The sequence below is a fragment of the Schistocerca nitens genome, chromosome 9 (assembly GCF_023898315.1).
Source record: "Schistocerca nitens isolate TAMUIC-IGC-003100 chromosome 9, iqSchNite1.1, whole genome shotgun sequence".
NCBI lineage: Eukaryota > Metazoa > Arthropoda > Insecta > Orthoptera > Acrididae > Schistocerca > Schistocerca nitens.
In genome coordinates this window covers 20,526,730-20,553,155 of record NC_064622.1, presented here as the reverse complement: position 1 = coordinate 20,553,155, position 26,426 = coordinate 20,526,730, and the positions used below count along the sequence as shown (strand labels likewise).

General features: G+C 41.5%; 1 protein-coding gene across 1 annotated transcript in view; it reads right to left on the bottom strand.

Moving 5' to 3' along the window:
• Nucleotides 1-26,426, bottom strand: part of LOC126203236 (midasin-like) — a 236,520-nt gene that overhangs the window by 161,287 nt on the left and 48,807 nt on the right. Inside the window, exons 8-12 of the mRNA XM_049937482.1 lie at nt 25,142-25,432; nt 17,509-17,718; nt 12,456-12,586; nt 10,800-10,959; nt 8,823-8,983 (exon numbers count right to left, since the gene is read on the bottom strand). Coding sequence (XP_049793439.1) covers nt 8,823-8,983; nt 10,800-10,959; nt 12,456-12,586; nt 17,509-17,718; nt 25,142-25,432 — 953 coding nt within the window. The remainder of the gene's footprint in view (nt 1-8,822; nt 8,984-10,799; nt 10,960-12,455; nt 12,587-17,508; nt 17,719-25,141; nt 25,433-26,426) is intronic.

Genomic DNA, 26,426 nt, shown 5'->3' with positions numbered 1-26,426 from the left:
ATAAATTTCAAAAACTGTTTTGCACGAGATTGTCAGAGATTGAAGAAATGTTCACAAATTGTACTCCCATTGAATTCCAAAAACGCTTATTGATGTCCATAAAACGAAGCAACTTGGCAGTGTTTTGACATTTCTTACTCAATACAGCGATGAGGGAGATGAATTCTTAAAAAAAAATTGTAACCAGTGATAGTACTAGGGTTTATTATGCCAGTCCAGTATCAAAACATTCCATCAATGAAGTGGAGGCACCTATGATACCCCAAAAACAAAAATGCAAGACAACATTGTCAGCACAAAAACACCACGTGCGCTTTTTTGCTTCCCAGAGGTGAAACCGATAATGTGGTATGACACTGCCAAAAAAAACATGGAATGCTCAGCCAAGCACTGTGTTGCTTCGTGACAACACAAGTCCCCATTTTTCTGGTGTCACCCATACCCTTATTCAACGGTTTGACCGAGAGCATTTCGACCACCTGCCATACAGCCTCCATTAAACCCTTTGTGGCTACCACTTGGTATTCAACTTTAAGTGTGCTTTCGGAGGAAGCTTTTTTGATTGTGACGAGGATGCAAAAAACGATGTTCAGCAGTGGCTGTCTTCACTGTCGGCATCTTTCCATGAAAAGCGCATAGAAAAGTTGTTTTCTCATTACGTCAAATGTCAACAAAGGTGATATGCCTCATATATACAGAATGCATACTTAGGCAACATCAAAAATTTTTAAATTTGTTTATTTGCTCCTTGCTTTCATAGGCAACATTTTTTTCCGTGTTATGTATGTACACATTTCCTTTACAATATACTGCTGCACTGTAGTATGCAATGTTTTTATGACAAACACTCATAAGCTCTTTCACAGTATTAAGTTGGTGCATAAATGCATAGCACTTTTGCTTTGCATGTTGGTACTTAGGTTGTGATGATTTATTTATCAGTCATAATTTTTGATTTGTAGTTCACTGTAGTTATCTGAGTTGTCATTTTGTCATTTGGAGATAGTGAGTGGGGCTGTGGGTGCTAGAAAATGGAATGCCAACTGGGGACATCAGAACATTTCCAACATATTCTTCTGCTTGAATTCAATATAGGGGTGGCAGCACCAGAGGCAGCCACAAACATTAGTGCAATATATGAGGATAATTTTGTTGGACAGAGCATGGCAAGAAAAGTTTTCTCATTTTAAGGAGGGCCATTTTGACATTCAGGAAGACCTTCAAGGTTTGATGAAGATCGTTTAAGCATATCGATCCACGATTGTCCATGTCAATGCACTGTTTGAGAACTGGCATGCTATACGCCAAAGTCACAAAAATCAGCAAGTGGCCTTACGTGCATCTCTTGCTTGCTTGTCATCAATTGGCCCTTGAACAACACTAGTCATATGTGCGGATGGATATGTGTGTGTGTGTGTGTGTGTGTGTGTGTGTGTGCGCGCGTGTGTGCGCGCGTGTGTGTGTGCGCGCGTGTGTGTGCGCGCGCAAGTGTATACCTGTCCTTTTTTCCCCCTAAGGTAAGTCTTTCCGCTCCCGAGATTGGAATGACTCCTTACCCTCTCCCTTAAAACCCACATCCTTTCGTCTTTCCCTCTCCTTCCCTCTTTCCTGATGAGGCAACAGTATGTTGCGAAAGCTTGGATTTTGTGTGTATGTTTGTGTTTGTTTGTGTGTCTATCAACATGCCAGCGCTTTCGTTTGGTAAGTTACATCATCTTTGTTTTTAAATTTACTTTATTATATTATTATTTCTTCCTTTTCTCAGATGTTATGTCTGGTCAAAAATGGAAAGTGACGCGGACCTTGATCAAGCATGACTTCCTTTTAACTGTACGGTATATGTTATATTGCATTTAGGAACTTTCGGGTGATTGAACATGTATCAATAATTATGGATTTCTGTAGTTGTATATATAAGTTTGGATGTAGCTGTATTGCATTGATGTACTGGTGGATATTGTGCGGTATGACTCCTGTAGTTGATAGAATAATTGGTATAATGTCAACTTTATCCTGATGCCACATGTCCTTGACTTCCTCAGCCAGTTGGATGTATTTTTCAATTTTTTCCTCTGGTTTTCTTCTGTATATTTGTTGTATTGGGTATGGATATTTCGATTAGTTGTGTTAATTTCTTCTTTTTATTGGTGAGTATGATGTCAGGTTTGTTATGTGTTGTTGTTTTATCTGTTATAATGGTTCTGTTCCAGTATAATTTGTATTCATCATTCTCCAGTACATTTTGTGGTGCATACTTGTATGTGGGAACGTGTTGTTTTATTAGTTTATGTTGTATGGCAAGTAGTTGATGTATTATTTTTGCTACATTGTCATGTCTTCTGGGGTATTCTGTATTTGCTAGTATTGTACATCCGCTTGTGATGTGATCTACTGTTTCTATTTGTTGTTTGCAAAGTCTGCATTTATCTGTTGGGGTATTGGGATCTTTAATAATATGCTTGCTGTAATATCTGGTGTTTATTGTTTGATCCTGTATTGCAATCATGAATCCTTCCGTCTAACTGTACCTCACAGCACCTTTTCTTAGCCATGTGTTGGATGCATCTTGATCGATGAGTGGCTGTGTTAGATGATACGGGTGCTTGCCATGTAGTGTTTTCTTTTTCCAATTTACTTTCTTCGTATCTGTTGATGTTATGTGATCTAAAGGGTTGTAGAAGTTGGGATGAGAAGAAGAACTGCACCACAAGATGGTTGTAGAAGTGGTTATGAAATTCCAATGGTGTAGCCGATGTATTTATATGAGTGATTGCTTTGTGTATTTTGCTAGTTTCTGCTCGTTCTATAATGAATTTTCTTAAATTGTCTACCTGTCCATAATGTAGGTTTTTTATGTCGATAAATCCCCTTCCTCCTTCCTTTCTGCTTAATGTGAATCTTTCAGTTGCTGAATGTATGTGATGTATTCTACATTTGTGGCATTGTGATCGTGTAAGTGTATTGAGTGCTTCTAGGTCTGTGTTACTCCATTTCACTACTCCAAATGAGTAGGTCAATATTGGTATAGCGTAAGTATTTATAGCTTTTGTCTTGTTTCTTGTTGTCAATTCTGTTTTCAGTATTTTTGTTAGTCTTTGTCTATATTTTTCTTTTAGTTCTTCTTTAATATTTGTATTATCTATTCCTATTTTTTGTCTGTATCCTAGATATTTATAGGCATCTGTTTTTTCCATCGCTTCTATGCAGTCGCTGTGGTTATCCAATATGTAAACATCTTGTTTAGTGTGTTTTCCCTTGACTATTCTATTTTTCTTACATTTGTCTGTTCCAAAAGCCATATTTATATCATTGCTGAATGCTTCTGTTATCTTTAGTAATTGGTTGAGTTGTTGATTTGTTGCTGCCAGTAGTTTTAGGCCATTCATGTATAGCAAATGTGTGATTTTGTGTGGGTATGTTCCAGTGATATTGTATCCATAATTTGTATTATTTAGCATGTTGGATAGTGGGTTCAGAGCAAGGCAGAACCAGAAAGGACTTAATGAGTCTCCTTGGTATATTCCACGCTTAATCTGTATTGGCTGTGATGTGATATTATTTGAATTTGTTTGGATGTTAAGTGTGGTTTTCCAATTTTTCATTACTATGTTTAGGAACTGTATCAATTTAGGATCTACTTTGTATATTTCCAATATTTGTAGTAACCATGAGTGGGGTACACTATCAAAAGCTTTTTGGTAATCAATGTATGCGTAGTGTAGCGACCATTGTTTAGTTTTAGCTTGATATGTCACCTCTGCATCTATTATCAGTTGCTCTTTACATCCTCGTGATCCTTTGCAACAGCCTTTTTGTTCTTCATTTATAATTTTGTTCTGTGTTGTAAGTGTCATTAATTTCTGTGTAATGACTGAAGTTAATACTTTGTATATTGTTGGTGGGCATGTTATGGGGCGATATTTAGCTGGGTTTGCTGTGTCTGCTTGATCTTTAGGTTTCAGATAAGTTATTCCACGTGTAAGTGTATCAGGGAATGTGTATGGGTCTGCAATGTAACTGTTAAATAATTTATATCTAAAAACAAAGATGATGTGACTTACCAAACGAAAGTGCTGGCAGGTCGATAGACACACAAACAAACAAAAACATACACACAAAATTCAAGCTTTCGCAACCAACGATTGCTTCGTCAGGAAAGAGGGAAGGAGAGGGATATACGAAAGGATGTGGGTTTTGAGGGAGAGGGTAAGGAGTCATTCCAATCCTGGGAGCGGAAAGACTTACCTTAGCGGGGAAAAAAGGACAGGTATACACTCGCGCGCGCGCGCCCACACACACACACACACACACACACACACACACACACATCCATCCGCACATACACAGACACAAGCAGACATTTAAATAATTTAGTTAGATGTGAATGTGTTGAGGTGAACTTCTTTAGCCAGAAATTTGCTATTTTATCTTTTCCAGGGGCTTTCCAATTGTGAGTAGAATTAATTGCTTATTATTATTATTATTATTATTATTATTATTAATGTTAGTGGCATATGGCGAAGAGGTTATCTACAAGATTATGGGGGAAAAATGATTGATAAGGTAACCTGAATCCACCCAGCTTTCACTCCCATACAACAAAGTTGGTCAAAAGATTGAACGGTGCACAGATAACTTAGTCTTGGTACTGACTTCCTTCTTGCAGAAGAGAGTAGATCGTAGCTGAGCGCTCACTGCATTAGCTTTGCTACACCTCGCTTCCAGTTCTTTCACTATGTTGCCATCCTGTGAGAATATGCATCCTAAGTACTTGAAACCGTCCACCTGTTCTAACTTTGTTCCTCCTAGTTGGCACACAATCCACTTAAGAGATGATCATCTTCATACCATAGTCCTTACATTTCTGATCTAGCTCTGAGATATCACTTTGCAAACTTTCAATCGAATCTGCCATCACAACTAAGTCATCCGCATATGCGAGACTGCTTATTCTATGTTCACATATCTTAATCTCACCCAGCCAGTCTATTGTTTTCAACACATGATCCGTAAATAATATGAACAACAGTGGAGACAGGTTGCAGCCTTGTCTTACCCCTGAAACTACTCTGAACCATGAACTCAATTTACCGTCAACTCTAACTGCCACCTGACTATCTATGTAAAGACCTTTAATTGCTTGCAAAAGTTTGCCTCCTATTCCATAATCTCATAGAACAGATAATAACTTCCTCCTTGGAGCCCAGTCATATGTCTTTTCTAGATCTATAAAGCATAGACACAATTCCCTGTTCCACTCATAACACTTTTCCATTATTTGCCGTAAGCTAAAGATCTGGTCCTGACAACCTCTAAGAGGCCTCAACCCACACTGATTTTCATCCGATTTGTCCTCAACTAATACTCGCACTTTGCTTTCAACAATACCTGAGAAGATTTTACCCACAATGCTGATTAAAGAGATACCTCTGTAGTTGTTACAATCTTTTCTGTTTCCATGTTCAAAGATTGGTGTGATTACTGCTTTTGTCCAGTCTGATAGAACCTGTCTTGGCTCCCACGCCATTTCAATTATCCTGTGTAGCCATTTAAGACCTGACATTCCACTGTATTTGATGAGTTGTGACTTAGTTTCATCCACCCCAGCTGCTTTATTGCACTGCAGTCTATTGACCATTTTCACCACTTCCTCAAATGTGATCCTATTTCCATCATCATTCCTATCCCATTGTACATCGAAATCTGAAACATTACTGATCGCATTTTCACCTACATTGAGCAACTCTTCAAAATATTCCCTCCATCTGCCCAAGGCATCAACAGGATTCACTAGCAGTTTTCCTGACCTGTCCAAAATACTTGTCATTTCCTTCTTACCTCCCTTTCAAAGACTGCTAATTACACTCCAGAATGGTTTTCCAGCAGCTTGACCCATAGTCTCCAACCTGTTTCCAAGATTTCTTCTTGGATGCTGCCATTATTTGTTTGGCTTTGTTTCTTTCTTCAACATAACTTTCTCTGTCTACCTGAGTTCTAGTATGTAGCCATTCTTGATATGCCTTCTTTTTCCTTTTACAGGCTGCCTTGACTGTGTCATTCCACCAAGCTGTTTGCTTCGTCCTACCTTTACACACTACTATTCCAAGACATTCTTTAGTCACTTCTAGTATTGTGTCCCTTTACCTTGTCCATTCCTTTTCCAATGACTGTAATTGACTACATTCAACTAACTGGTACCTTTCTGATATCACTGTTATGTACTTGTGCCCGATTTCCTTATCCTGAAGTTTCTCAACTCTTATCCTCCTACATATGGACCTGACGTCCTGCACTTTCGGCCTCACAATCCCAATTTCACTGCAGATTAAATAGTGATCAGTGTCATCAAAGAATCCCCCGAATACACGTGTGTCCCTCACAGCCTTCCTGAATTCCTGATCTGTTATTATATAGTCAATGACAGATCTGGTTCCCCTGCCTTCCCAAGTATACCAGTGAATGTTCTTATGTTTAAAAAAGGAGTTTGTGATTACTAAGCACATACTGGCACAGAAATCCAAGAGTTGTTTCCCGGTCCTGTTGGCCTACATATCCTCTCCAAATCTACCCATAACCTTTTCATACCCTTCTGTTCGATTTCCAATCCTGGCATTAAAATCACCCATTAGCTGAACACTGTCCTTGTCCTTTACTCTAATAACTACATCACTGAGTGTGTCATAAAATCTACCCATCTTATCTTGATCTGTCCCTTCACAATGCGAATATACTGACACAATCCTAATTTTCTTGCTAGACACTGTCAAATCTATCCACATCAGTTGTTCGTTTACATACCTTATTGCAACTACGTTGGGTTCCATTTCTTTCCTGATGTAAAGCCCTACACCCCATTGTGCTATTCCTGCTTTGACTCCTGACAGGTAGACCTTGGGAACTTCCTCTTCTTTCTCACCCCTTACCCGAATGTCACTAACAGCTAAAATGTCCAGACGCATCTTACTTGCAGCCTCTGCCAGCTCTACCTTCTTCCCAGAGTCCCCATTGATATTAATAGCCCCCCATCTCGTTATCATTCGTTTCCTGGGTCGTGTCTTAGGAGTCCCTGGTTTGTCATTTAGAGGTGGGACTCCGTCACCTCCAAAGGTCCGGGGCATTTTGCTCTGATTGTTGGCAGCATCATATTTAAAGTACCAGGGAAGCAGGTTGCTAGCCTTACTTGCCCCGGGTCCCATTGAGTTTTACCCCTAACGGTTGAGGGACTAACTGGTGGATTTGGTAGTCTTTGCCGTCAGAGCACAAAGGTGACCACGACTCAGAAGATGTCTGAGATGCCCAGCCTTATTCCAAAGTAACTGGTATCCTGACTGTCAGGACCACTTACTTGGCCACTCATACATTGTCCGTGGTTCATGAACTAGGACACGACAACAGGAACCCACACCATGAACCACCAAGATATCGTCTTGATGCAGAAAAACTCCTTTCACCCTCAGCAAGCCTGTGAGACAGATCTAGAGCTGCTTTCACCACTTTACTTATCTGGGGATATTTTGACTCTCCTGTCACGCATTTCATACTGAAGAATTGGCTCCAATAACTGCCACTTGGAGTTTGTGTTATACTTGAACTTATGCTGGTTTCCAACTGGAGAAGTTTCCATTCACCCACTAGCTGACTGCAATCAATATCCTGCAGTAATGCTTTTGTGATCTTTACAATATCACTGGTACTTTCTGCTGACGTTCTGTTACATGAATGAAGACATCAAAAATGCTGTAGATTGTTTGGCACTCCGAGGATAGCTTTAAGAATAATGTATTTACAAGGCTCAGTAAAACACATCCTAAACTATATAAAGAACTTAAGGCAGTCCGTTTCAGATGCCTACTGAGTAGCCTCTATTCAGTAAAATACCTCCTAAACTGTGTCAAGAACTTAGGGCAGTCCGTTTCAGATGCCCACTGGGTAACCTCTGCTAAAACACCATCATCACAAAACATGTCTTCTAGAGGTAGTGAACTGGATTCCTGAAAAGTATCTTCTAATAGTTCACAAGCCTTTAATACTAATGGTTTTCATATTCTTCCTACCAACACCTGAACAAGTCCCTATATTTCACTGTGAAGCAACTGTATCAATGGCTCCATTTTCTGGAATGTTCCAATGAAGTGGATAAAAATGTGTGCAGTGAACAAACAAATGCTCTCTCTCTCACACACACGCACACGCGCGCGTGCGTGCGTGCGTGCAGAAGTAACTCAAAGAAAAGAAAGTGACTACAAGCAATAAAAGTGACTTGTTGGTAAAACTGCTGCCAACCATATGAACAGCCCCATTATTTAAATGAAATAATTATGGTTACGTAAATTATATTATGAAATAAAAGGTAAGACAGGCTATACAAAAATACTGCAATTTTTTCGGGATGCATGGAAAAAGCAACTTACAGTACAGTCTAGCAGACCAACATATTTGTTCCTGTTATACGGTATGTCACTGATTCTGACTGGTATATTCTGTGTCTTTTCACACTCAGGAAAAATTCATGCTGAATATCATTAACTAGTCATCACAGTGCCTGTTACAAATAAACTACATGGTAACAGCATGACAAGTAACATTTAATTTGTGTGTGCTCTATATACTCTCATGTGAAGTGTTGAATCAGAGTATCTGCATGTCTTTTCTTTCTTTCTTAAGCTTAATCATTTAATGTTAGTTTCCCAGAAAAAAATAAAAGCGGCTTAATGAAAACCCTGTGAGTGCAGTATTTAAAGGCAGATCTAACTTTTCAAAAACTTGACAATTATTTCACATAGTAATTTAGTCAAAAGTGTGTATGCACTGCAAATACTCACTGAAAACTCCAATCACTTCCTGGGCTTGACTTCAATAGAATTTCATTGACTGTTTGATAAACAGTACCAATAGAAGGATAACAAAGCAGTTTCCAAGTATCATCATTTGGTTCAATAAGTTTATGGATCACACTGCACTGTACTTCAATGGCATACGAAACCTGTGTCACAAATGAAGAGTAACAACATCTAACGAAATATAAAAATGAGATTGTAAACAAGAGCAAATAAGCAACAATATAATGGATCGAGACACAAACAAAACAAAGAATAGAATAAATGAAAAAAGTTATACTAACTTTCACAATCATCATTTCTTGTATCTTTAGGGGCACTGAGAAAAGCTATATGCTCTGCCAATTATTTGACTCATCTACCTATAAATGTTGCCAGAGTGATCCCATCCCAGACATCCAACATAACCTCCAATCCAAAATGCTTCAAGCCTTAGGCTCGTCCCAGAACCTCACCCCTATCACACACCCACCTTCTACGTGCTCCAACAACCCTGGACGCCCCATTGTGACTGGCGATTGTGGCCCCACTGAAAGAATTTTTGGCCCTCACTGACCAACACCTCCAAACAACTGCTTCTAACCTAGCCTTCTATGTCAAAGGTACCATCGACTTTCTTCACCAAATCTTCACCAACCACACCCCTTTACCTTCTGGAGCCCTACACATTACTGTTTATGCCACCTCTCAACACACCAACATCCGTCGGCCCCACAGTCCTATCGCTACTGAACACTACCATTTCCATTGTCCTTCAGACTCCAAACCCATTACCTCATTCCTCATATACCTTACCAACTTTATTCTAACACACAACTACTTCTCCTTTGAAGGGTAAGTATACAAACAAATCTGCAGCACGACCATGAGCGGCCTCCTCTGCCAACTGTTTATGGACCACATGCAGGAGACCTTCCTAGCCTCCCAAAATGCCAAACCCCTAGCCTGGTTCAAGTTTGCTGATGATATCTTCATGATCTGAACTCAGGACCATGACATGTTGTCTTCATTCCTACACAACCTCAACACCTTCTCTCCCATCTGGTTCACCTGGTACTCCCTAACCGAGTGTGCCACCTTCCAGGATGTTGGCCACCTCCTCCCTGCTCCACCCACACCTCTGTCCATATTAAACCCACCAACCACCAACAGTACCTTCATTTCGACAACTGTAATCCATTCCACACCAAAAAATCGCTCCCATACAGCCTGATGCTGTATCTGCACTACAAGAATGCATTCGCCAAGCACGCTGACAGTCTCACTGAGGCCTTCACAGGCAGGCACTCTTCTATTCCCCTGACCTAGTCTGCAAACAGATCTCCTATGCCACTTCTTCTCACACCCCCAATCCTCTCACCACCTCTGAGTACCAGCCACAAAGGAATGCCCCCTTCCTCACCCAATACCATCTCGGACTGGAACATACATCCTTTGCCAGGGCTTTGGTTACCTGTCACCGTGCCCTGATACGAGGGATATCCTAACCGAGATACTGCTCACCCTTCCTAAAGTGGTATTCTGTCACCTAACCAACCTCCACATCATTTTAGTCCATCTCTATGCCACGCATAATCCCAACCCCATGCCACAGAGATCATATCCCTGCTTATTAGCAGTCTAGTCCCTGCACCCACTTCCAGACAGCACTCTTCCCCTGCCCCCACCCATACAATGCTATTCCTTCCCAGTCCCCTCCCGAGTGCTGCTTCTGTTCTACACGACAGTCGCATTTTGGTCTGAGCTGCCAGATATGGTGGTCACGTGTGTGTGAGGTGTGTGCTTGCTTGCTTGTGTGAACGAATGTGTGCGTGTTCCTTTTTCTGATGATGGCTGTGGCAGAAAGCTGATGACTAATTGCCATTTAGTAGTGCCTGTCTGCAACTTAATGTGTCACCTTTATGGTAAGTAGTAATCTACCTTTCCCTTATGTACTTACATTATATCCAATTCTCAACATACCTGAGTAAGAGCAAAGAGAATAGGAGTTACAAGATCTGGGTAGTGGTCTCCATACATATTCTGAAGCCTGGCAGTAAATGCTCGCTGCGATTCTCGCATACCGAATGCCGTGTCAATCACATCGTCTGCCTCTCTTCTTATACTCAAAATGTCATACATTCTGGAATGGAAATGTAACCACTTTATCAAGGTATTCACCCATATACTCCCATTGCACAGTTGCTTCTTTGTGCTATGAGGCCATAGTGAAGACAGAAATTGATATCTTACCATATCCCACATATTAGTGTACACAATGATAACAATAATAGTAACTTACAGTTTAGTTATAATGAGCACATAAGTGATGTAATGTTGGCCTTAATTTCCGTATTCTGTACCTTCTTTATAGTAGTCAAGATTTAGTGATGAGGTATGACAAATGATGACGCTTTAGTCTCAAAACTAGTTATGACAGAATAAATAAAAACTGTCAACTGGGGACATGGATGATTTATTTTATGAAATATTATCATCAGTTGCAAACCCACAACACATTTCCTTGCAAGAATAAAGATCATGAAGAACATGCCGTAACACATGTTACTGAGCCTTCATTTTAATATTTTGTGACCTCTTTACAACTCTTAAGACTGTATGATTATTATTATTATTATTACTATTTTATTATTATTATTATTATTACAATAAATTTTTTACTTTTTCTCTCAGGGGCGCAAGTCTAGCAATGTGTGCAGGAGAGTTTTTGTCATACCTGTTACCTAGGAAAGAGATAGTGGCAGACGAAATCAGTAAATTACTATACAATTAAAGGAAGTGTTTATGTCAAATATCTATTGGTAGAACACAGCAATGTCAGCCATCAATGACATATGAAGATACCAGGTGAGATGATTTACATCCTTAATATCACATAACTTTCCTGTGAGACTTTTGTTGCTATTAAGGGGGATTGTATCCATCTCTATACCTGATTCAGAATAAAAAATGTGACTTGGCAACTAGTTGTTTCAGTACAGCTACCCTTAGAACAACCACTCACAGAATAATATTGATCAATCAGAGAATCAGCTTGGTCTGTTCACCATTGTCACATCACATTGCTACCTTATAAGCCAGTTGCAAAAAGACAGTTTCAAACAATGCTACCAGTCAGTAAAATAACAAGTGTGATTTGTTTGTATTGTTTACATCGTTTCTGTGAGCAATTTATGTGACAGAACATCTAACACAGGCTGTTAACAGACAGCATATGAACGTATCCATAACTGAAATGCTCAGTGATTGCTACCACAGCCACATTGCATTCACAAGCAAATGTGGACAGACAATATTGGTTCCTCCAATGTTCATTTGTCAATCACTTTGTTATTTTGATTGAGGCATAGAACTTATTTTCACCCTTCTTGCTCTATTCGCACATTGAATCTGCAGCTTAATGTATCTTTTAACAGTGTATGTTTCTTTTCTCATAGAATTTAAAATCTCACAAGTTCCTTCTTTTAAGTTTTTTTTTTGTTTATTGTAACTTTCGATATCTTCTTACACATAACCAAAAACTCACTAATTTTATGAATATTTTGCTTCAGCCTCTTCCTTGTACCACTAAACCAACTGCACGCCTACATTAAAACTAAGTTTACAAATACTGATTACCTGTTTTCTGGGATTCCCTGTGTCATACCATTCTGGGCCTCTTTTTGCAGTAATTTGTGGGTGACTGCTGACAGTTGCTTACTAAGTTCTCCCATTTTTCCATGAAGGTTCAACTTGTAGTTTTCGATTTCCTGTGCACAAAATATCAAATAAGTAAATAAAACTCCATTTGTTATTGGACAACTTCTAGCAAGTATTTTGAGATTAGGGATCAGCACAAGTTGGTCTCATAACTCAAAGCTCTCTATGGGAAACTAGCATATACTCTTAATGATAGCAACATTTCATTCAGTACAAAATGTTAGACCCAGGGTTTGTTTTAGAGTTGTTAGTTCACATGCATGGACATATGAGATCTCACTTTCACATTACTCCTTCACCCCACCTCTTTACAAAAAGGACAAAAACTTACAGTGTCTCTTCAAAAACTTTCTTGTTACTGTAACTTATTATTAAAAATTTACTTAACCATGAAAAATTAAGAGAGGGTTAGTCTACAATCTGTAAATTATTTATGACAACAAAATAGAGTTTCTTTTGAAAGATATAACCTAAAAGTACTCGGAAATGATGGTATTTCACACCAGGGACTATGTTAGACATAAGACAGAAATTCTCTTCTTTGCAAACATAACCTACACAAATGTAAATGATAGACGAGCAGGAGAGAAAAATAAGTGAATAAAAAGAGACGGTTGTACAGCCTCCAGCAGGGCTTTTGACAGTTGTTAGGCACAATCTGGAGAACTTTACTGGTAAAGTTAGAACTTGCACAATTTGTAAATTTAATAAAGGCAAGCACTCACTCGATAGCCGAGGCAATGAAGCTGCAGCCTAACATATCCAGAAACTTAGTAACAAGTTATGGACATCCACAAAAATGTATCAATAAGGGGCAAGATTTAAAAATTGGTAATTTTTGTATCGCTGACTCAGTGAGTTGGAAAACTAAATCTGAATGGAAGTACACAGCACTTATCATATGTCAAATGATTGACAGTTTCAAATCAATGTTTTTTGAAGAGAGATTACCTTAGTACCAAAAAGGCAAGCATACTTCACTAGTACATACAAAGAACTTCTTGTATGATCAGTACGAATACTGACTCCTCCTCTTTGATTTAACAACCTGACTTCCACCCCTTTGATTAGATCCAGCAATCTAATGAGTCAGGAAACAAAGCTAGAAAATAGTCACAAAAGATATTTTTGCTCGTATGTCATTACTTAAAATTTAACCCTGAAAATTAAAAATCTGGGCTAGGGGAAAAAAGAAAACTTGTTTGTTATTAAAAAAATTAAACACCAAAAATGTCACTTTCAAAGTAGAGAAAAAGAACATACACTTTCAAAGTGCTTCTCCACCGAGACGAATGGTGAAGTACTGATGATGTGCAGCAGGAGCAGGAGCTGTGCTTGTCGGAACTGGGGACGGATGTCGGGCCGGGACATTACAAAGGCGTGCTTATTTTGTGATGGGGAAAGGTGCCAGAGTACACCAGCAAGAGGTCTGGAATGTGCCCTCCCTGTAGCTCAATAAAGGCTGTACGAGGAAGGGACTGGGAACAGACTGGGAACTTTTTTTCGCAGTGTTATGTAGGACTTCTTCACATTCATCTCAACTGCAGGGCTTTGCCAAAATCACCAACTGCACCAAGGAAGGGGCAAAAGTTCCTGTGAACAGCCTGTCCGCCAAACAAACCCAAGTAATACTGTGACTGGTGTATGGTAAAGCCACAATATTTCCTGTGGCACTTGGCAATGCTAAATCTCCAGTTTAGTACAACATAATCATACAGAAACGTAAGAGAATTCTGTAATGAATTAATAGCTTGTAGCTTGGCTCCTCCAACAGATGTCTCCACTGATCAGCCAGAACATTATGACCACCTACCTAATAGCCGGTATGTCCGCCTTTGCCACAGGTAACAGCGGCGAAGCATCATAGCGTGGAAGGAATGAGTTCTTGGTATGTCACCAAGGAATTTGGCACCTCATCTGCACAAACAAGTCACCTAACTCTCGTAAATTCCGGGGAGGGGGGACGATGAGCTCTAATGTCGTGTTCAGTCCCATCCCAGATGTGTCCAATTGGGCTCAGATCTGGCGAGCTGCTAGGTCAGCACATCAGCCCCTCGAACCACCCCACCACACTCCTGGCCTTGTGACGGTGCATTATCTTGCTGAAAAGTGCCACTGTCATAGGCAAACACGATTGTCATGAAACAGTGTATATGGCCTGTAAAGAGTGTACGATAGATACTCCTTGGTCATGATGGTGCCTTGCATAATCTCCACTGGGCCTATGGACGCCCATGTGAATGTTTCTCAGGGTATAATAGAGCCACTGCACACTTGTCTCTGTCCCCCTTTTAAATCCCAAAATATTTGGAAGCAAGGCTTACATTCACATTCTGGTAACTAACCAATGACAAAATATTGAGTATGTCTTGGTAGCATTCTGTGAAGAATTAAAAGCTTACAGGCTTTTTGAAACAAATTGCCGAAGAATCAATAAAATGGCACACACTTTTTTATGAAGTGCTTCTATACTCTATAAAGAAGAAACCGAGTCACAGGATCCAAACTGATTGTCCATTCTATTCACAGAACAGAAACAGAATGCAAGAACAACAACTGAGCTAGAAAAAAAAAAAAGGTGAGCCTGAGACTATAACATCAATCACTGAACACTGGCAGCAATTATGAATTAAGCCCAGATAATGCAAATGATGACAATGAGCAATTGCTGCACATAGAGTCAATATGAACAGTCATCAAATAGTGGAGATGCTGAGCCGCTATATTCTATCTTGGATTTTCCATTGTTTGAAGAATCATCAAGCATTTTATAGTTAAAGAAGCTACATGACGTGATTACTTATTGGGCTAAACAGTCAACTAAGGCCAATCCTGTCTCACTGGAAGACAATTCTGAAACCTGGCTGAAGGCAACGGAAGAAGAGTTACAATCTTGTAAAGAGAACCACACATGGTGTCTGTCAGTTTACAGTCAGACAAGAAGCCAACAAATGCAAAATGGGTATTAAAAACTAAGACAGATCTGAAAGGACACATTGTACCCTACAAAGCATAACTCGCCAGAAAAAGTTATGCTCAGAAGCAAGGCTTGGACTATGATGAAACATATGCACCAGCTTTTATGAGGTATAATCATTAAGGTCCTTATTCACTGTGGCTGATGAACGTGAACGTAACATTGATCATGTAGATGCTGTTACAGCTTTCTTGACTTACCTGGACACACTTATGTGAATACTACAGAAGTAGATCCAGTTTTGAGGAGAGTGAATGACACTTTGGGGGAGGGGGGGACCAACAACAACAAACAAACAAACTTGAAATTAGACAGTACACAGTTGAATGTAAACTTCAAAAAGATGACAATGACTATTGCAAAAATCAAGGTTCTGACATTTAAATGGTTGCTCTTTATGTGGACAACATGCTAATTTTCAGTAGCAAACAAGGAGAGAATGATCTCCTCAAAAACAATCTACCAGAAATCTTCAAGCTCAATGAAGCTACTAACTGTTTACATACCCAAATTATTAGGAGGCACAGAGAACATTGTCTGTGGATGGAGCAGGCACTATGTACAGCAAATTCTCAACAGATTCAATAAAAAAAAAAGTACCCGGATCTACGCCAGTGGACGATAACCTGGTGTTCACTCTCGATATGCGTCCAAAAACAGAATACAAGCAAGAAGTTATGAAGAACATACCCTATCATGAAGCAATAGGAAGCTTTATCTTGGTTCATTTAGCAACAAGGTCGACCTCATTTACTCGATATGAACTTCAAATGGCTCTGAGCACTATGGGACTTAACATCTATGGTCATCAGTCCCCTAGAACTTAGAACTACTTAAACCTAACTAACCTAAGGACATCACACAACACCCAGTCATCACAAGCTGCGGACTGATATGAACTGCCAGCTACTTTTGTAATAATCCAGGGATACCCTGTGGCAGTCAGAAGAATCTATGGATACCCAAAAGGTACCAAGAGTATGAAGCTACTGCTTTCTAAAGCAGAGAACTGCCACATAATTGGTTACTGTGATGCAGATTGGGCTGGAGATTCTAAGGATATAAAGTTAACAACTGAATATCTTTTAAATATCAAGAAGCAGTGATGTCCTGGCATAGAAGGAAATAATTAACAGTAGCCATATCCACAACTGATGCACAACATATGGCCCTGGCCTCAGCACGTTAGAAGGCTCTGCGGCTTCAAAGGCTAAGACACAGTGAACTACCTCCAAACCCAATAATAAATACCCAACCAAACTACCGTGTGACAAGAATGAGCAACTGACCTGTCGAAAGCTAGTGGCTTTCAGAGCCAAACCAAACATATAGTTACAAGATACCACTTTATAAGAGATGAAACGGAGTCAGCCCAATCATTGTGGGAAATTTACCTTTAGACTAAAAGGTGCCAGACATGATGACAAAACCGCTGAAAAAGCCTCTCACCATCTACTGCTACAAGATTTTGCAATTAAAATGTAGTTTCTTTTTGTTTTGTAATTTTTGCAGGCACAATTCTACTGCGGGTGTGAGAATTTAGAATCAGTGCCCCATCTATTAACAAGTCTTTTGCATTGGTACAATGTTACTACTGGTGTGTCGAGTTCCTTACTCCACATTCATTGTTAGATTTTTATCTCTCTGTCTCTCTCTCTCTCTCTCTCTCTCTCTCTCTCTCTCTCTCTGTGTGTGTGTGTGTGTGTGTGTGTGTGTGTGTGTGTGTGTGTGCGCGCGCGCGCCAGTCATATGTTGCCTGTAAAACTCTGTGAACAGTCTACCTAAGAACAATGGCACTGCAGAGCATTACTCTCTTCATCAGACATACACTTCACTTTCTTGCATTATACTTTTATTGTTTTGCGAACTATAGGGGGTATGCAGAATTCCTTACACGTTACCCATTTATGTTTGATAGGAGTATCAATACAACATACTACATCTCCATACTTTTTTTAAAAAAGTCTCAACCCATGCAGTACATTTTAATCATACCTTCCTGAGAAGTGCGAAAGGCTTAGCATTCTGTGGCCTCGTGGATATTTGTTGTTCAAGTTTCGTGCATTTTTCGTTCAACATTGCCTTAAGAAGTCTTAAGGTACGAATGAAGGATGGCACCTCAGCATCTGGAATAACTTCCCAGTTTCGGCTCTGTAGTCTTGCTGTTATCTCAAACGCTTTGAGAAGACGTTCGACCAACTCCAACTGCAGACAAAGATTTTACAATGTTCAAATAAGAGTAAAAACATTTCTCTTTCATAAGAATATTACAAATGGACAATGTGGATGACAACTTTTGTGCAATCAAAATCAGAAACAACAAAAATGCATCACTCAGTTTCTGGACAATCAGAGCCCTTATAAATTCACATAAACAATGTTTGTTTTCACATGTGAACTAATAGGCTTCATCTTCATCTCCCTAGATATCATACAGTAGTATTTACTAACACAGAACTAAGATGACACTTTTAAATGTGTGTTCAATGAAATACAAGCTGTGTCCTGACTAAAATATTCTTGATCTGCAAAAGATGATAGTAAAAACCATTGCTCAACTACCTAATGGGACGAGACAAAGATGATGTGACTTACCAAACGAAAGCGCTGGCACGTCGATAGACACACAAACATACACACAAAATTCAAGCTTTCGCAACAAACTGTTGCCTCATCAGGAAAGAGGGAAGGAGAGGGAAAGACGAAAGGATGTGGGTTTTAAGGGAGAGGGTAAGGAGTCATTCCAATCCCGGGAGCGGAAAGACTTACCCTAGGGGGAAAAAAGGACGGGTATACACTCGCACACACACACATATCCAACCACACATATACAGACACAAGCGGACATATTTAAAGACAAAGAGTTTGGGCAGAGATGTTAGTCGAGGCAGAAGTGCAGAGGCAAAGATGTTGTTGAATGACAGGTGAGGTATGAGTGGCGGCAACTTGAAATTAGCGGAGATTGAGGCCTGGTGGATAACGGGAAGAGAGGATATATTGAAGAGCAAGTTCCCATCTCCGGAGTTCGGATAGGTTGGTGTTAGTGGGAAGTATCCAGATAACCCGGACGGTGTAACACTGCGCCAAGATGTGCTGGCCGTGCACCAAGGATTGTTTAGCCACAGGGTGATCCTCATTACCAACAAACACTGTCTGCCTGTGTCCATTCATGCGAATGGACAGTTTGTTGCTGGTCATTCCCACATAGAATGCATCACAGTGTAGGCAGGTCAGTTGGTAGATCACGTGGGTGCTTTCACACGTGGTTCTGCCTTTGATCGTGTACACCTTCCGGGTTACAGGACTGGAGTAGGTGGTGGTGGGAGGGTGCATGGGACACGTTTTACACCGGGGGCGGTTACAAGGGTAGGAGCCGGAGGGTAGGGAAGGTGGTTTGGGGATTTCATAGGGATGAACTAAGAGGTTACGAAGGTTAGGTGGACGGCGGAAAGACACTCTTGGTGGAGTGGGGAGGATTTCATGAAGGATGGATCTCATTTCAGGGCAGGATTTGAGGAAGTCGTATCCCTGCTGGAGGGCCACATTCAGAATCTGATCCAGTCCCAGAAAATATCCTGTCACAAGTGGGGCACTTTTGTGGTTCTTCTGTGGAAGGTTCTGGGTTTGAGAGGATGAGGAAGTGGCTCTGCTTATTTGCTTCTGTACCAGGTCGGGAGGATAGTTGCGGGATGCGAAAGCTGTTGTCAGGACTGGAGCAGATTCGTTTGCCACGAAGACCTAGGCTGTAGGGAAGGGACCGTTTGATGTGGAATGGGTGGCAGCTGTCGTAATGGAGGTACTGTTGCTTGTTGGTGGGTTTGATGTGGACGGACGTGTGAAGCTGGCCATTGGACAGGTGGAGGTCAACATCAAGGAAAGTGGCAAGGGATTTGGAGTATGACCAGGTGAATCTGATGGAACCAAAGGAGTTGAGGTTGGAGAGGAAATTCTGGAGTTCTTCTTCACTGTGAGTCCAGATCATGAAGATGTCATCAATAAATCTGTACCAAACTTTGGGTTGGCAGGCCTGGGTAACCAAGAAGGCTTCCTCTAAGCGACCCATGAATAGGTTGGCATATGAGGGGGCCATCCTGGTACCCATGGCTGTTCCCTTTAATTGTTGGTATGTCTGGCCTTCAAAAGTGAAGAAGCTGTGGGTCAGGATGAAGCTGGCTAAGGTAATGAGGAAAGAGGTTTTAGGTAGGGTGGCAGGTGATCGGCGTGAAAGGAAGTGCTCCATCGCAGCGAGGCCCTGGACGTGCGGGATATTTGTGTATAAGGAAGTGGCATCAATGGTTACAAGGATGGTTTCCGGGGGTAACGGATTGGGTAAGGATTCCAGGCGTTCGAGGAAGTTGTTGGTGTCTTTGATGAAGGATGGGAGACTGCATGTAATGGGTTGAAGGTGTTGATCATTTCATGAGAAATAAGATCCATCCTTCATGAAATCCTCCCCACTCCACCACGAGTGTCTTTCCGCCGTCCACCTAACCTTCGTAACCTCTTAGTTCATCCCTATGAAATCCCCAAACCACCTTCCCTACCCTCTGGCTCCTACCCTTGTAACCGCCCCCGGTGTAAAACCTGTCCCATGCACCCTCCCACCACCACCTACTCCAGTCCTGTAACCCGGAGGGTGTACACGATCAAAGGCAGAGCCACGTGTGAAAGCACCCACGTGATCTACCAACTGACCTGCCTACACTGTGATGCATTCTATGTGGGAATGACCAGCAACAAACTGTCCATTCGCATGAATGGACACAGGCAGACAGTGTTTGTTGGTAATGAGGATCACCCTGTGGCTAAACGTGCCTTGGTGCACGGCCAGCACATCTTGGCACAGTGTTACACCGTCCGGGTTATCTGGATACTTCCCACCAACACCAACCTATCCGAACACCGGAGATGGGAACTTGCTCTTCAATATATCCTCTCTTCCCGTCACCCACCAGGCCTCAATCTTCGCTAATTTCAAGTTGCCGCCACTCATACCTCACCTGTCATTCAACATCATCTTTGCCTCTTCACTTCCGCCTTGACTGACATCTCTGCCCAAACTTTAAATATGTCTGCTTGTGTCTGTATATGTGTGGATGGATATGTGTGTGTGTGCGAGTGTATACCCATCCTTTTTTCCCCCTAAGGTAAGTCTTTCCGCTCCCGGGATTGGAATGACTCCTTACCCTCTCCCTTAATACCCACATCCTTTCGTCTTTCCCTCTCCTTCCCTCTTTCCTGATGAGGCAACAGTTTGTTGCGAAAGCTTGAATTTTGTGTGTATGTTTGTGTTTGTTTGTGTGTCTGTCGACCTGCCAGCACTTTCATTTGGTAAGTCACATCATCTATATATATATATTAGAGGGAAACATTCCACGTAGGAATAATATATCTGAAAACAAAGATGATGTGACTTACCAAATGAAAGTCCTGGCAGGTCGACAGACACACAAACAAACACAAACATACACACAAAATTCAAGCTTTCGCAACAAACTGTTGCCTCATCAGGAAAGAGGGAAGGAGAGGGAAAGACGAAAGGATGTGGGTTTTAAGGGAGAGGGTAAGGAGTCATTCCAATCCCGGGAGCGGAAAGACTTACCTTAGGGGGAAAAAAGGACGGGTTACACTCGCACACACACACATATCCATCCACACATATACAGACACAAGCAGACACATTTAAAGACAAAGAGTTTGGGCAGAGATGTCAGTCGAGGCAGAAGTGAAGAGGCAAAGATGTTGTTGAATGACGGGTGAGGTGTGAGTGGCGGCAACTTGAAATTAGCGGAGATTGAGGCCTGGTGGATAACGGGAAGAGAGGATATATTGAAGAGCAAGTTCCCATCTCCGGAGTTCGGATAGGTTGGTGTTAGTGGGAAGTATCCAGATAACCCGGACGGTGTAACACTGTGCCAAGATGTGCTGGCCGTGCACCAAGGCATGTTTAGCCACAGGGTGATCCTCATTACCAACAAACACTGTCTGCTTGTGTCCATTCATGCGAATGGACAGTTTGTTGCTGGTCATTCCCACATAGAATGCATCACAGTGCAGGCAGGTCAGTTGGTAGATCACGTGGGTGCTTTCACACGTGGCTGTGCCTTTGATCGTGTACACCTTCCGGGTTACAGGACTGGAGTAGGTGGTGGTGGGAGGGTGCATGGGACACGTTTTACACCGGGGGCGGTTACAAGGGTAGGAGCCGGAGGGTAGGGATGGTGGTTTGGGGATTTCATAGGGATGAACTAAGAGGTTACGAAGGTTAGGTGGACGGCGGAAAGACACTCTTGGTGGAGTGGGGAGGATTTCATGAAGGATGGATCTCATTTCAGGGCAGGATTTGAGGAAGTCGTATCCCTGCTGGAGGGCCACATTCAGAATCTGATCCAGTCCCGGAAAATATCCTGTCACAAGTGGGGCACTTTTGTGGTTCTTCTGTGGGAGGTTCTGGGTTTGAGAGGATGAGGAAGTGGCTCTGGTTATTTGTTTCTCTACCAGGTCGGGAGGGTAGTTGCGGGATGCGAAAGCTGTTGTCGGGTTGTTGGTGTAATGCTTCAGGGATTCCGGACTGGAGCAGATTCGTTTGCCACGAAGACCTAGGCTGTAGGGAAGGGACCGTTTGATGTGGAATGGGTGGCAGCTGTCGTAATGGAGGTACTGTTGCTTGTTGGTGGGTTTGATGTGGACGGACGTGTGAAGCTGGCCATTGGACAGGTGGAGGTCAACATCAAGGAAAGTGGCATGGGATTTGGAGTAGGCCCAGGTGAATCTGATGGAACCAAAGGAGTTGAGGTTGGAGAGGAAATTCTGGAGTTCTTCACTGTGAGTCCAGATCATGAAGATGTCATCAATAAATCTGTACCAAACTTTGGGTTGGCAGGCCTGGGTAACCAAGAAGGCTTCCTCTAAGCGACCCATGAATAGGTTGGCGTACGAAGGGGCCATCCTGGTACCCATGGCTGTTCCCTTTAATTGTTGGTATGTCTGGCCTTCAAAAGTGAAGAAGTTGTGGGTCAGGATGAAGCTGGCTAAGGTAATGAGGAAAGAGGTTTTAGGTAGGGTGGCAGGTGATCGGCGTGAAAGGAAGTGCTCCATCGCAGCGAGGCCCTGGACGTGCGGGATATTTGTGTATAAGGAAGTGGCATCAATGGTTACAAGGATGGTTTCTGGGGGTAACGGATTGGCTAAGGATTCCACAAACACAAACATACACACAAAATTCAAGCTTTCGCAACAAACTGTTGCCTCATCAGGAAAGAGGGAAGGAGAGGGAAAGACAAAAGGATGTGGGTTTTAAGGGAGAGGGTAAGGAGTCATTCCAATCCCGGGAGCGGAAAGACTTACCTTAGGGGGAAAAAAGAACGGGTATACACTCGCACACACACACACATATCCATCCACACATATACAGACACACCTAACATGAGGTTGAAATGAAAATGAAAGATAAAAATATATGGGGAGAGATAAGGGTGAACTAGAAAGTAACTGGAGATCTGGTATGAAAAAAGGCGAAAAAGTGTTGGTTAAGTTGATCCTGTGGTGAACTTGGGTTGGTAGACAGCGATGTGCATGAAGGTTAGGTGGTTGTGTTGCCGCTAAAACACGTTAAAGGACGGAGAAATTCGGGAAAATTTCGAAAAAACGTGTAAATGTATTAAAGGAGTGGTGTTGTGGTGAAAGATTACGAAAATGGGACTAACAATTGTAATAATGACGTTAAAACCTGTGGGGAGCGGCTAAAAATGATCAGTGATGTGCGAAAAACGGAAGTGGAAGTAAAGTGAAAGTTATTAGAACTAGTCAAAATGGTTGTTTAATACGTGAAAGCAGCTGTTATTGAACTAGAAACGGTGGATTTTATAGAAGCGGTAGTGTTGAAAGCGGAAAATAAAATTTTTTTTGGTTATGGTTTGGAAGTGGGTTACGTATTATTGAATATATATAGGCGGGATAAAATTGTATTACGGTAAAAAGGGGAAGGTGAATACAAAGTGAGACTACTGGTAAAAACAGAAAGAGAAAATAAGACGACAGGAAAGATTTCGAAATGCAACAGCGACAATAACAAACGTAATTGTTGGGTTCAAATTAATGATATGGTTATAACAGAGGGAAACATTCCACGTAGGAAAAATATATCTAAAAACAAAGATGATGTGACTTACCAAATGAAAGTGCTGGCAGGTCGACAGACACACAAACAAACACAAATATACACACAAAATTCAAGCTTTCGCAACAAACTGTTGCCTCATCAGGAAAGAGGGAAGGAGAGGGAAAGACGAAAGGATGTGGGTTTTAAGGGAGAGGGTAAGGAGTCATTCCAATCCCGGGAGCGGAAAGACTTACCTTAGGGGGAAAAAAGGACGGGTATACATTCGCACACACACACATATCCATCCACACATATACAGACATGTGTGGATGGATGTGTGTGTGTGTGTGTGTGTGCGAGTGTATACCCGTCCTTTTTTCCCCCTAAGGTAAGTCTTTCCGCTCCCGGGATTGGAATGACTCCTTACCGTCTCCCTTAAAACCCACATCCTTTCGTCTTTCCCTCTCCTTCCCTCTTTCCTGATGAGGCAACAGTTTGTTGCGAAAGCTTGAATTTTGTGTGTATGTTAATATCATGTCAAATGTTTAATAGTCTATGATACAGATTTGTGAAAATAGACATAGATCAGTCCATATTACTAGAATTATTTTCGAAGAAGAAACTCATAAAAAAACGAAAGAAAATATATTTGCAGTTATAGGTTTCATATATACAATAAATTAACTGTTATGAATTGTAAGTATTCTTCCTTTATTTAACTCCTCTAACATTAGGCAAATATTATTTACTGAATATTGGAGCATTTCCCCCCATTAAGTTACTAATAAACTGTTCATAACAGCACTATTACGACATGAGTGAAGATAAAATGTCTGCACATTTAATTTGAAGGAAGTTGTGCCTGAAACAATGTTAAGAGACTCTCCAACATTCTGACAACCTAATCATTTTTGTTCACAGTGTCTGAGCCCAGGTGGCAAGTACACATAATATCATCACTCACAGCACTTGACAAAGATGATCAGGTCACTTTCCAAGGTATTACACATGAAACTAGAGTTGTCATCCTGACTCAATGCATAAAAGTATACCGTGTATCAATCCCACAAAAGAAAAACAACTACATAAAAAATGACAACTCAGGTACTAACTCCTCAGCATACCTGCTCTCCTCTGTCCTAATGCTCAGCTCCAGACCAGGCTGTTCCAATGCCGACCCATCGGGCACGGGCATCCACCAACACTCTCCAGCTCGGCTGTGGGCAAATGCAGTTGGTGTAGGCAAGCCACGAGAAAGTTTGACTGCACACTTTCTGCACATGCGCAACCTGCTTGGCCACCACCAGCCATCCGAGCTCAGCAAACTGACTATGGCTGCGTGTGCTGCATCCCAGCTGCAAGACTGCTTGCACGTCAGCTGTTTGCCCATCCCTGCCCGCCCCGTGCCTACCCGCCTACTCTCATCGTGCCAATGATGACAACTTTCCTCCTTCCAATTTTTTTTATTTTAAATGAACAGACAAAAAATGAGACAAATGTATTCAAAAATACTACCACACATAATACCTCTTCCTTGGCGTAGGACAACTTCATCGTCCTCTTCCTAACAGGATCGACAAGACCGAGTTGAGTAAATACTGACATCTGAAATTGGCCCATTGCAAACCAAAGTTGGCTGGCAATTGCAGTGATTCTGATCTGCACAGCAGATTTTCCGCGACTGAGTTCCTGTTCCAATTGTTCGTGAAACTGCACTATGTCTTCAAAAGACTCACAAAGAGAAAGACATCCATTCAGTTTGTTTGTATAATTTCTATGAGGCTCGGCAATCCTCAGAAACTTTCTTGCGGTATCAATCTGGAATGAAAAAACCAATAAATATTATCAAGTCTGATTTACTCTCTTCCATGTTCTACAGTTAGAGTTAAACTTAATATTGATCAATTTATAGTCACATGGAGGCTTTTTTTTTCTTCTTTTCTTTTTATACGTTTCCCTTAACTTTTGTACACAAAATTACGGCAAAATTTATTTGAAAAATAAAGAAATACTGAAGCACAAATATTAAAGCAAGCAAAAATATGTAGGGTTTTCTAGCCACTAAAGATCTGGTTTTGCATCATCATCATCATCATCATCATCATCACCATCATCATCACCATCACCATCACCATTTAAGACTGATTATGCCTTTCAGCGTTCAGTCTGGAGCATAGTCCCCCTTATAAAACTCCTCCATGATCCCCTATTCAGTGCTAACATTGGTGCCTCTTCTGATGTTAAACCTATTACTTCAAAATCATTCTTAACCGAATCCTGGTACCTTCTCCTTTGTCTGCCCCGACTCCTACCCTCTACTGCTGAACCCATGAGTCTCTTGGGTAACCTTGCTTCTCACATGCGTGTAACATGACCCCACCATCTAAGCCTGTTCGCCCTGACTGCTCCATCTATAGAGTTCATTCCCAGTTTTTCTTTAATTTCCTCATTGTGGACACCCTCCTGCCATTGTTCCCATCTACTAGTACCTGCAATCATCCTAGCTACTTTCATATCCGTTGGTTGGTTGGTTGTTTTTGGGGAAGGAGACCAGACAGCGAGGTCATCGGTCTCATCGGATTGGAGAAGGACGGGGAAGGAAGTCGGCCGTGCCCTTTGAAAGGAACCATCCCAGCATTTGCCTGGAGCGATTTAGGGAAATCACGGAAAACCTAAATCAGGATGGCCGGACGCGGGATTGAACCATCGTCCTCCCGAATGCGAGTCCAGTGTCTAACCACTACGCCACCTCGATCGGTCTTTCATATCCGTAACCTTGGCCTTGTTGATAAGGTAACCTGAATCCACCCAG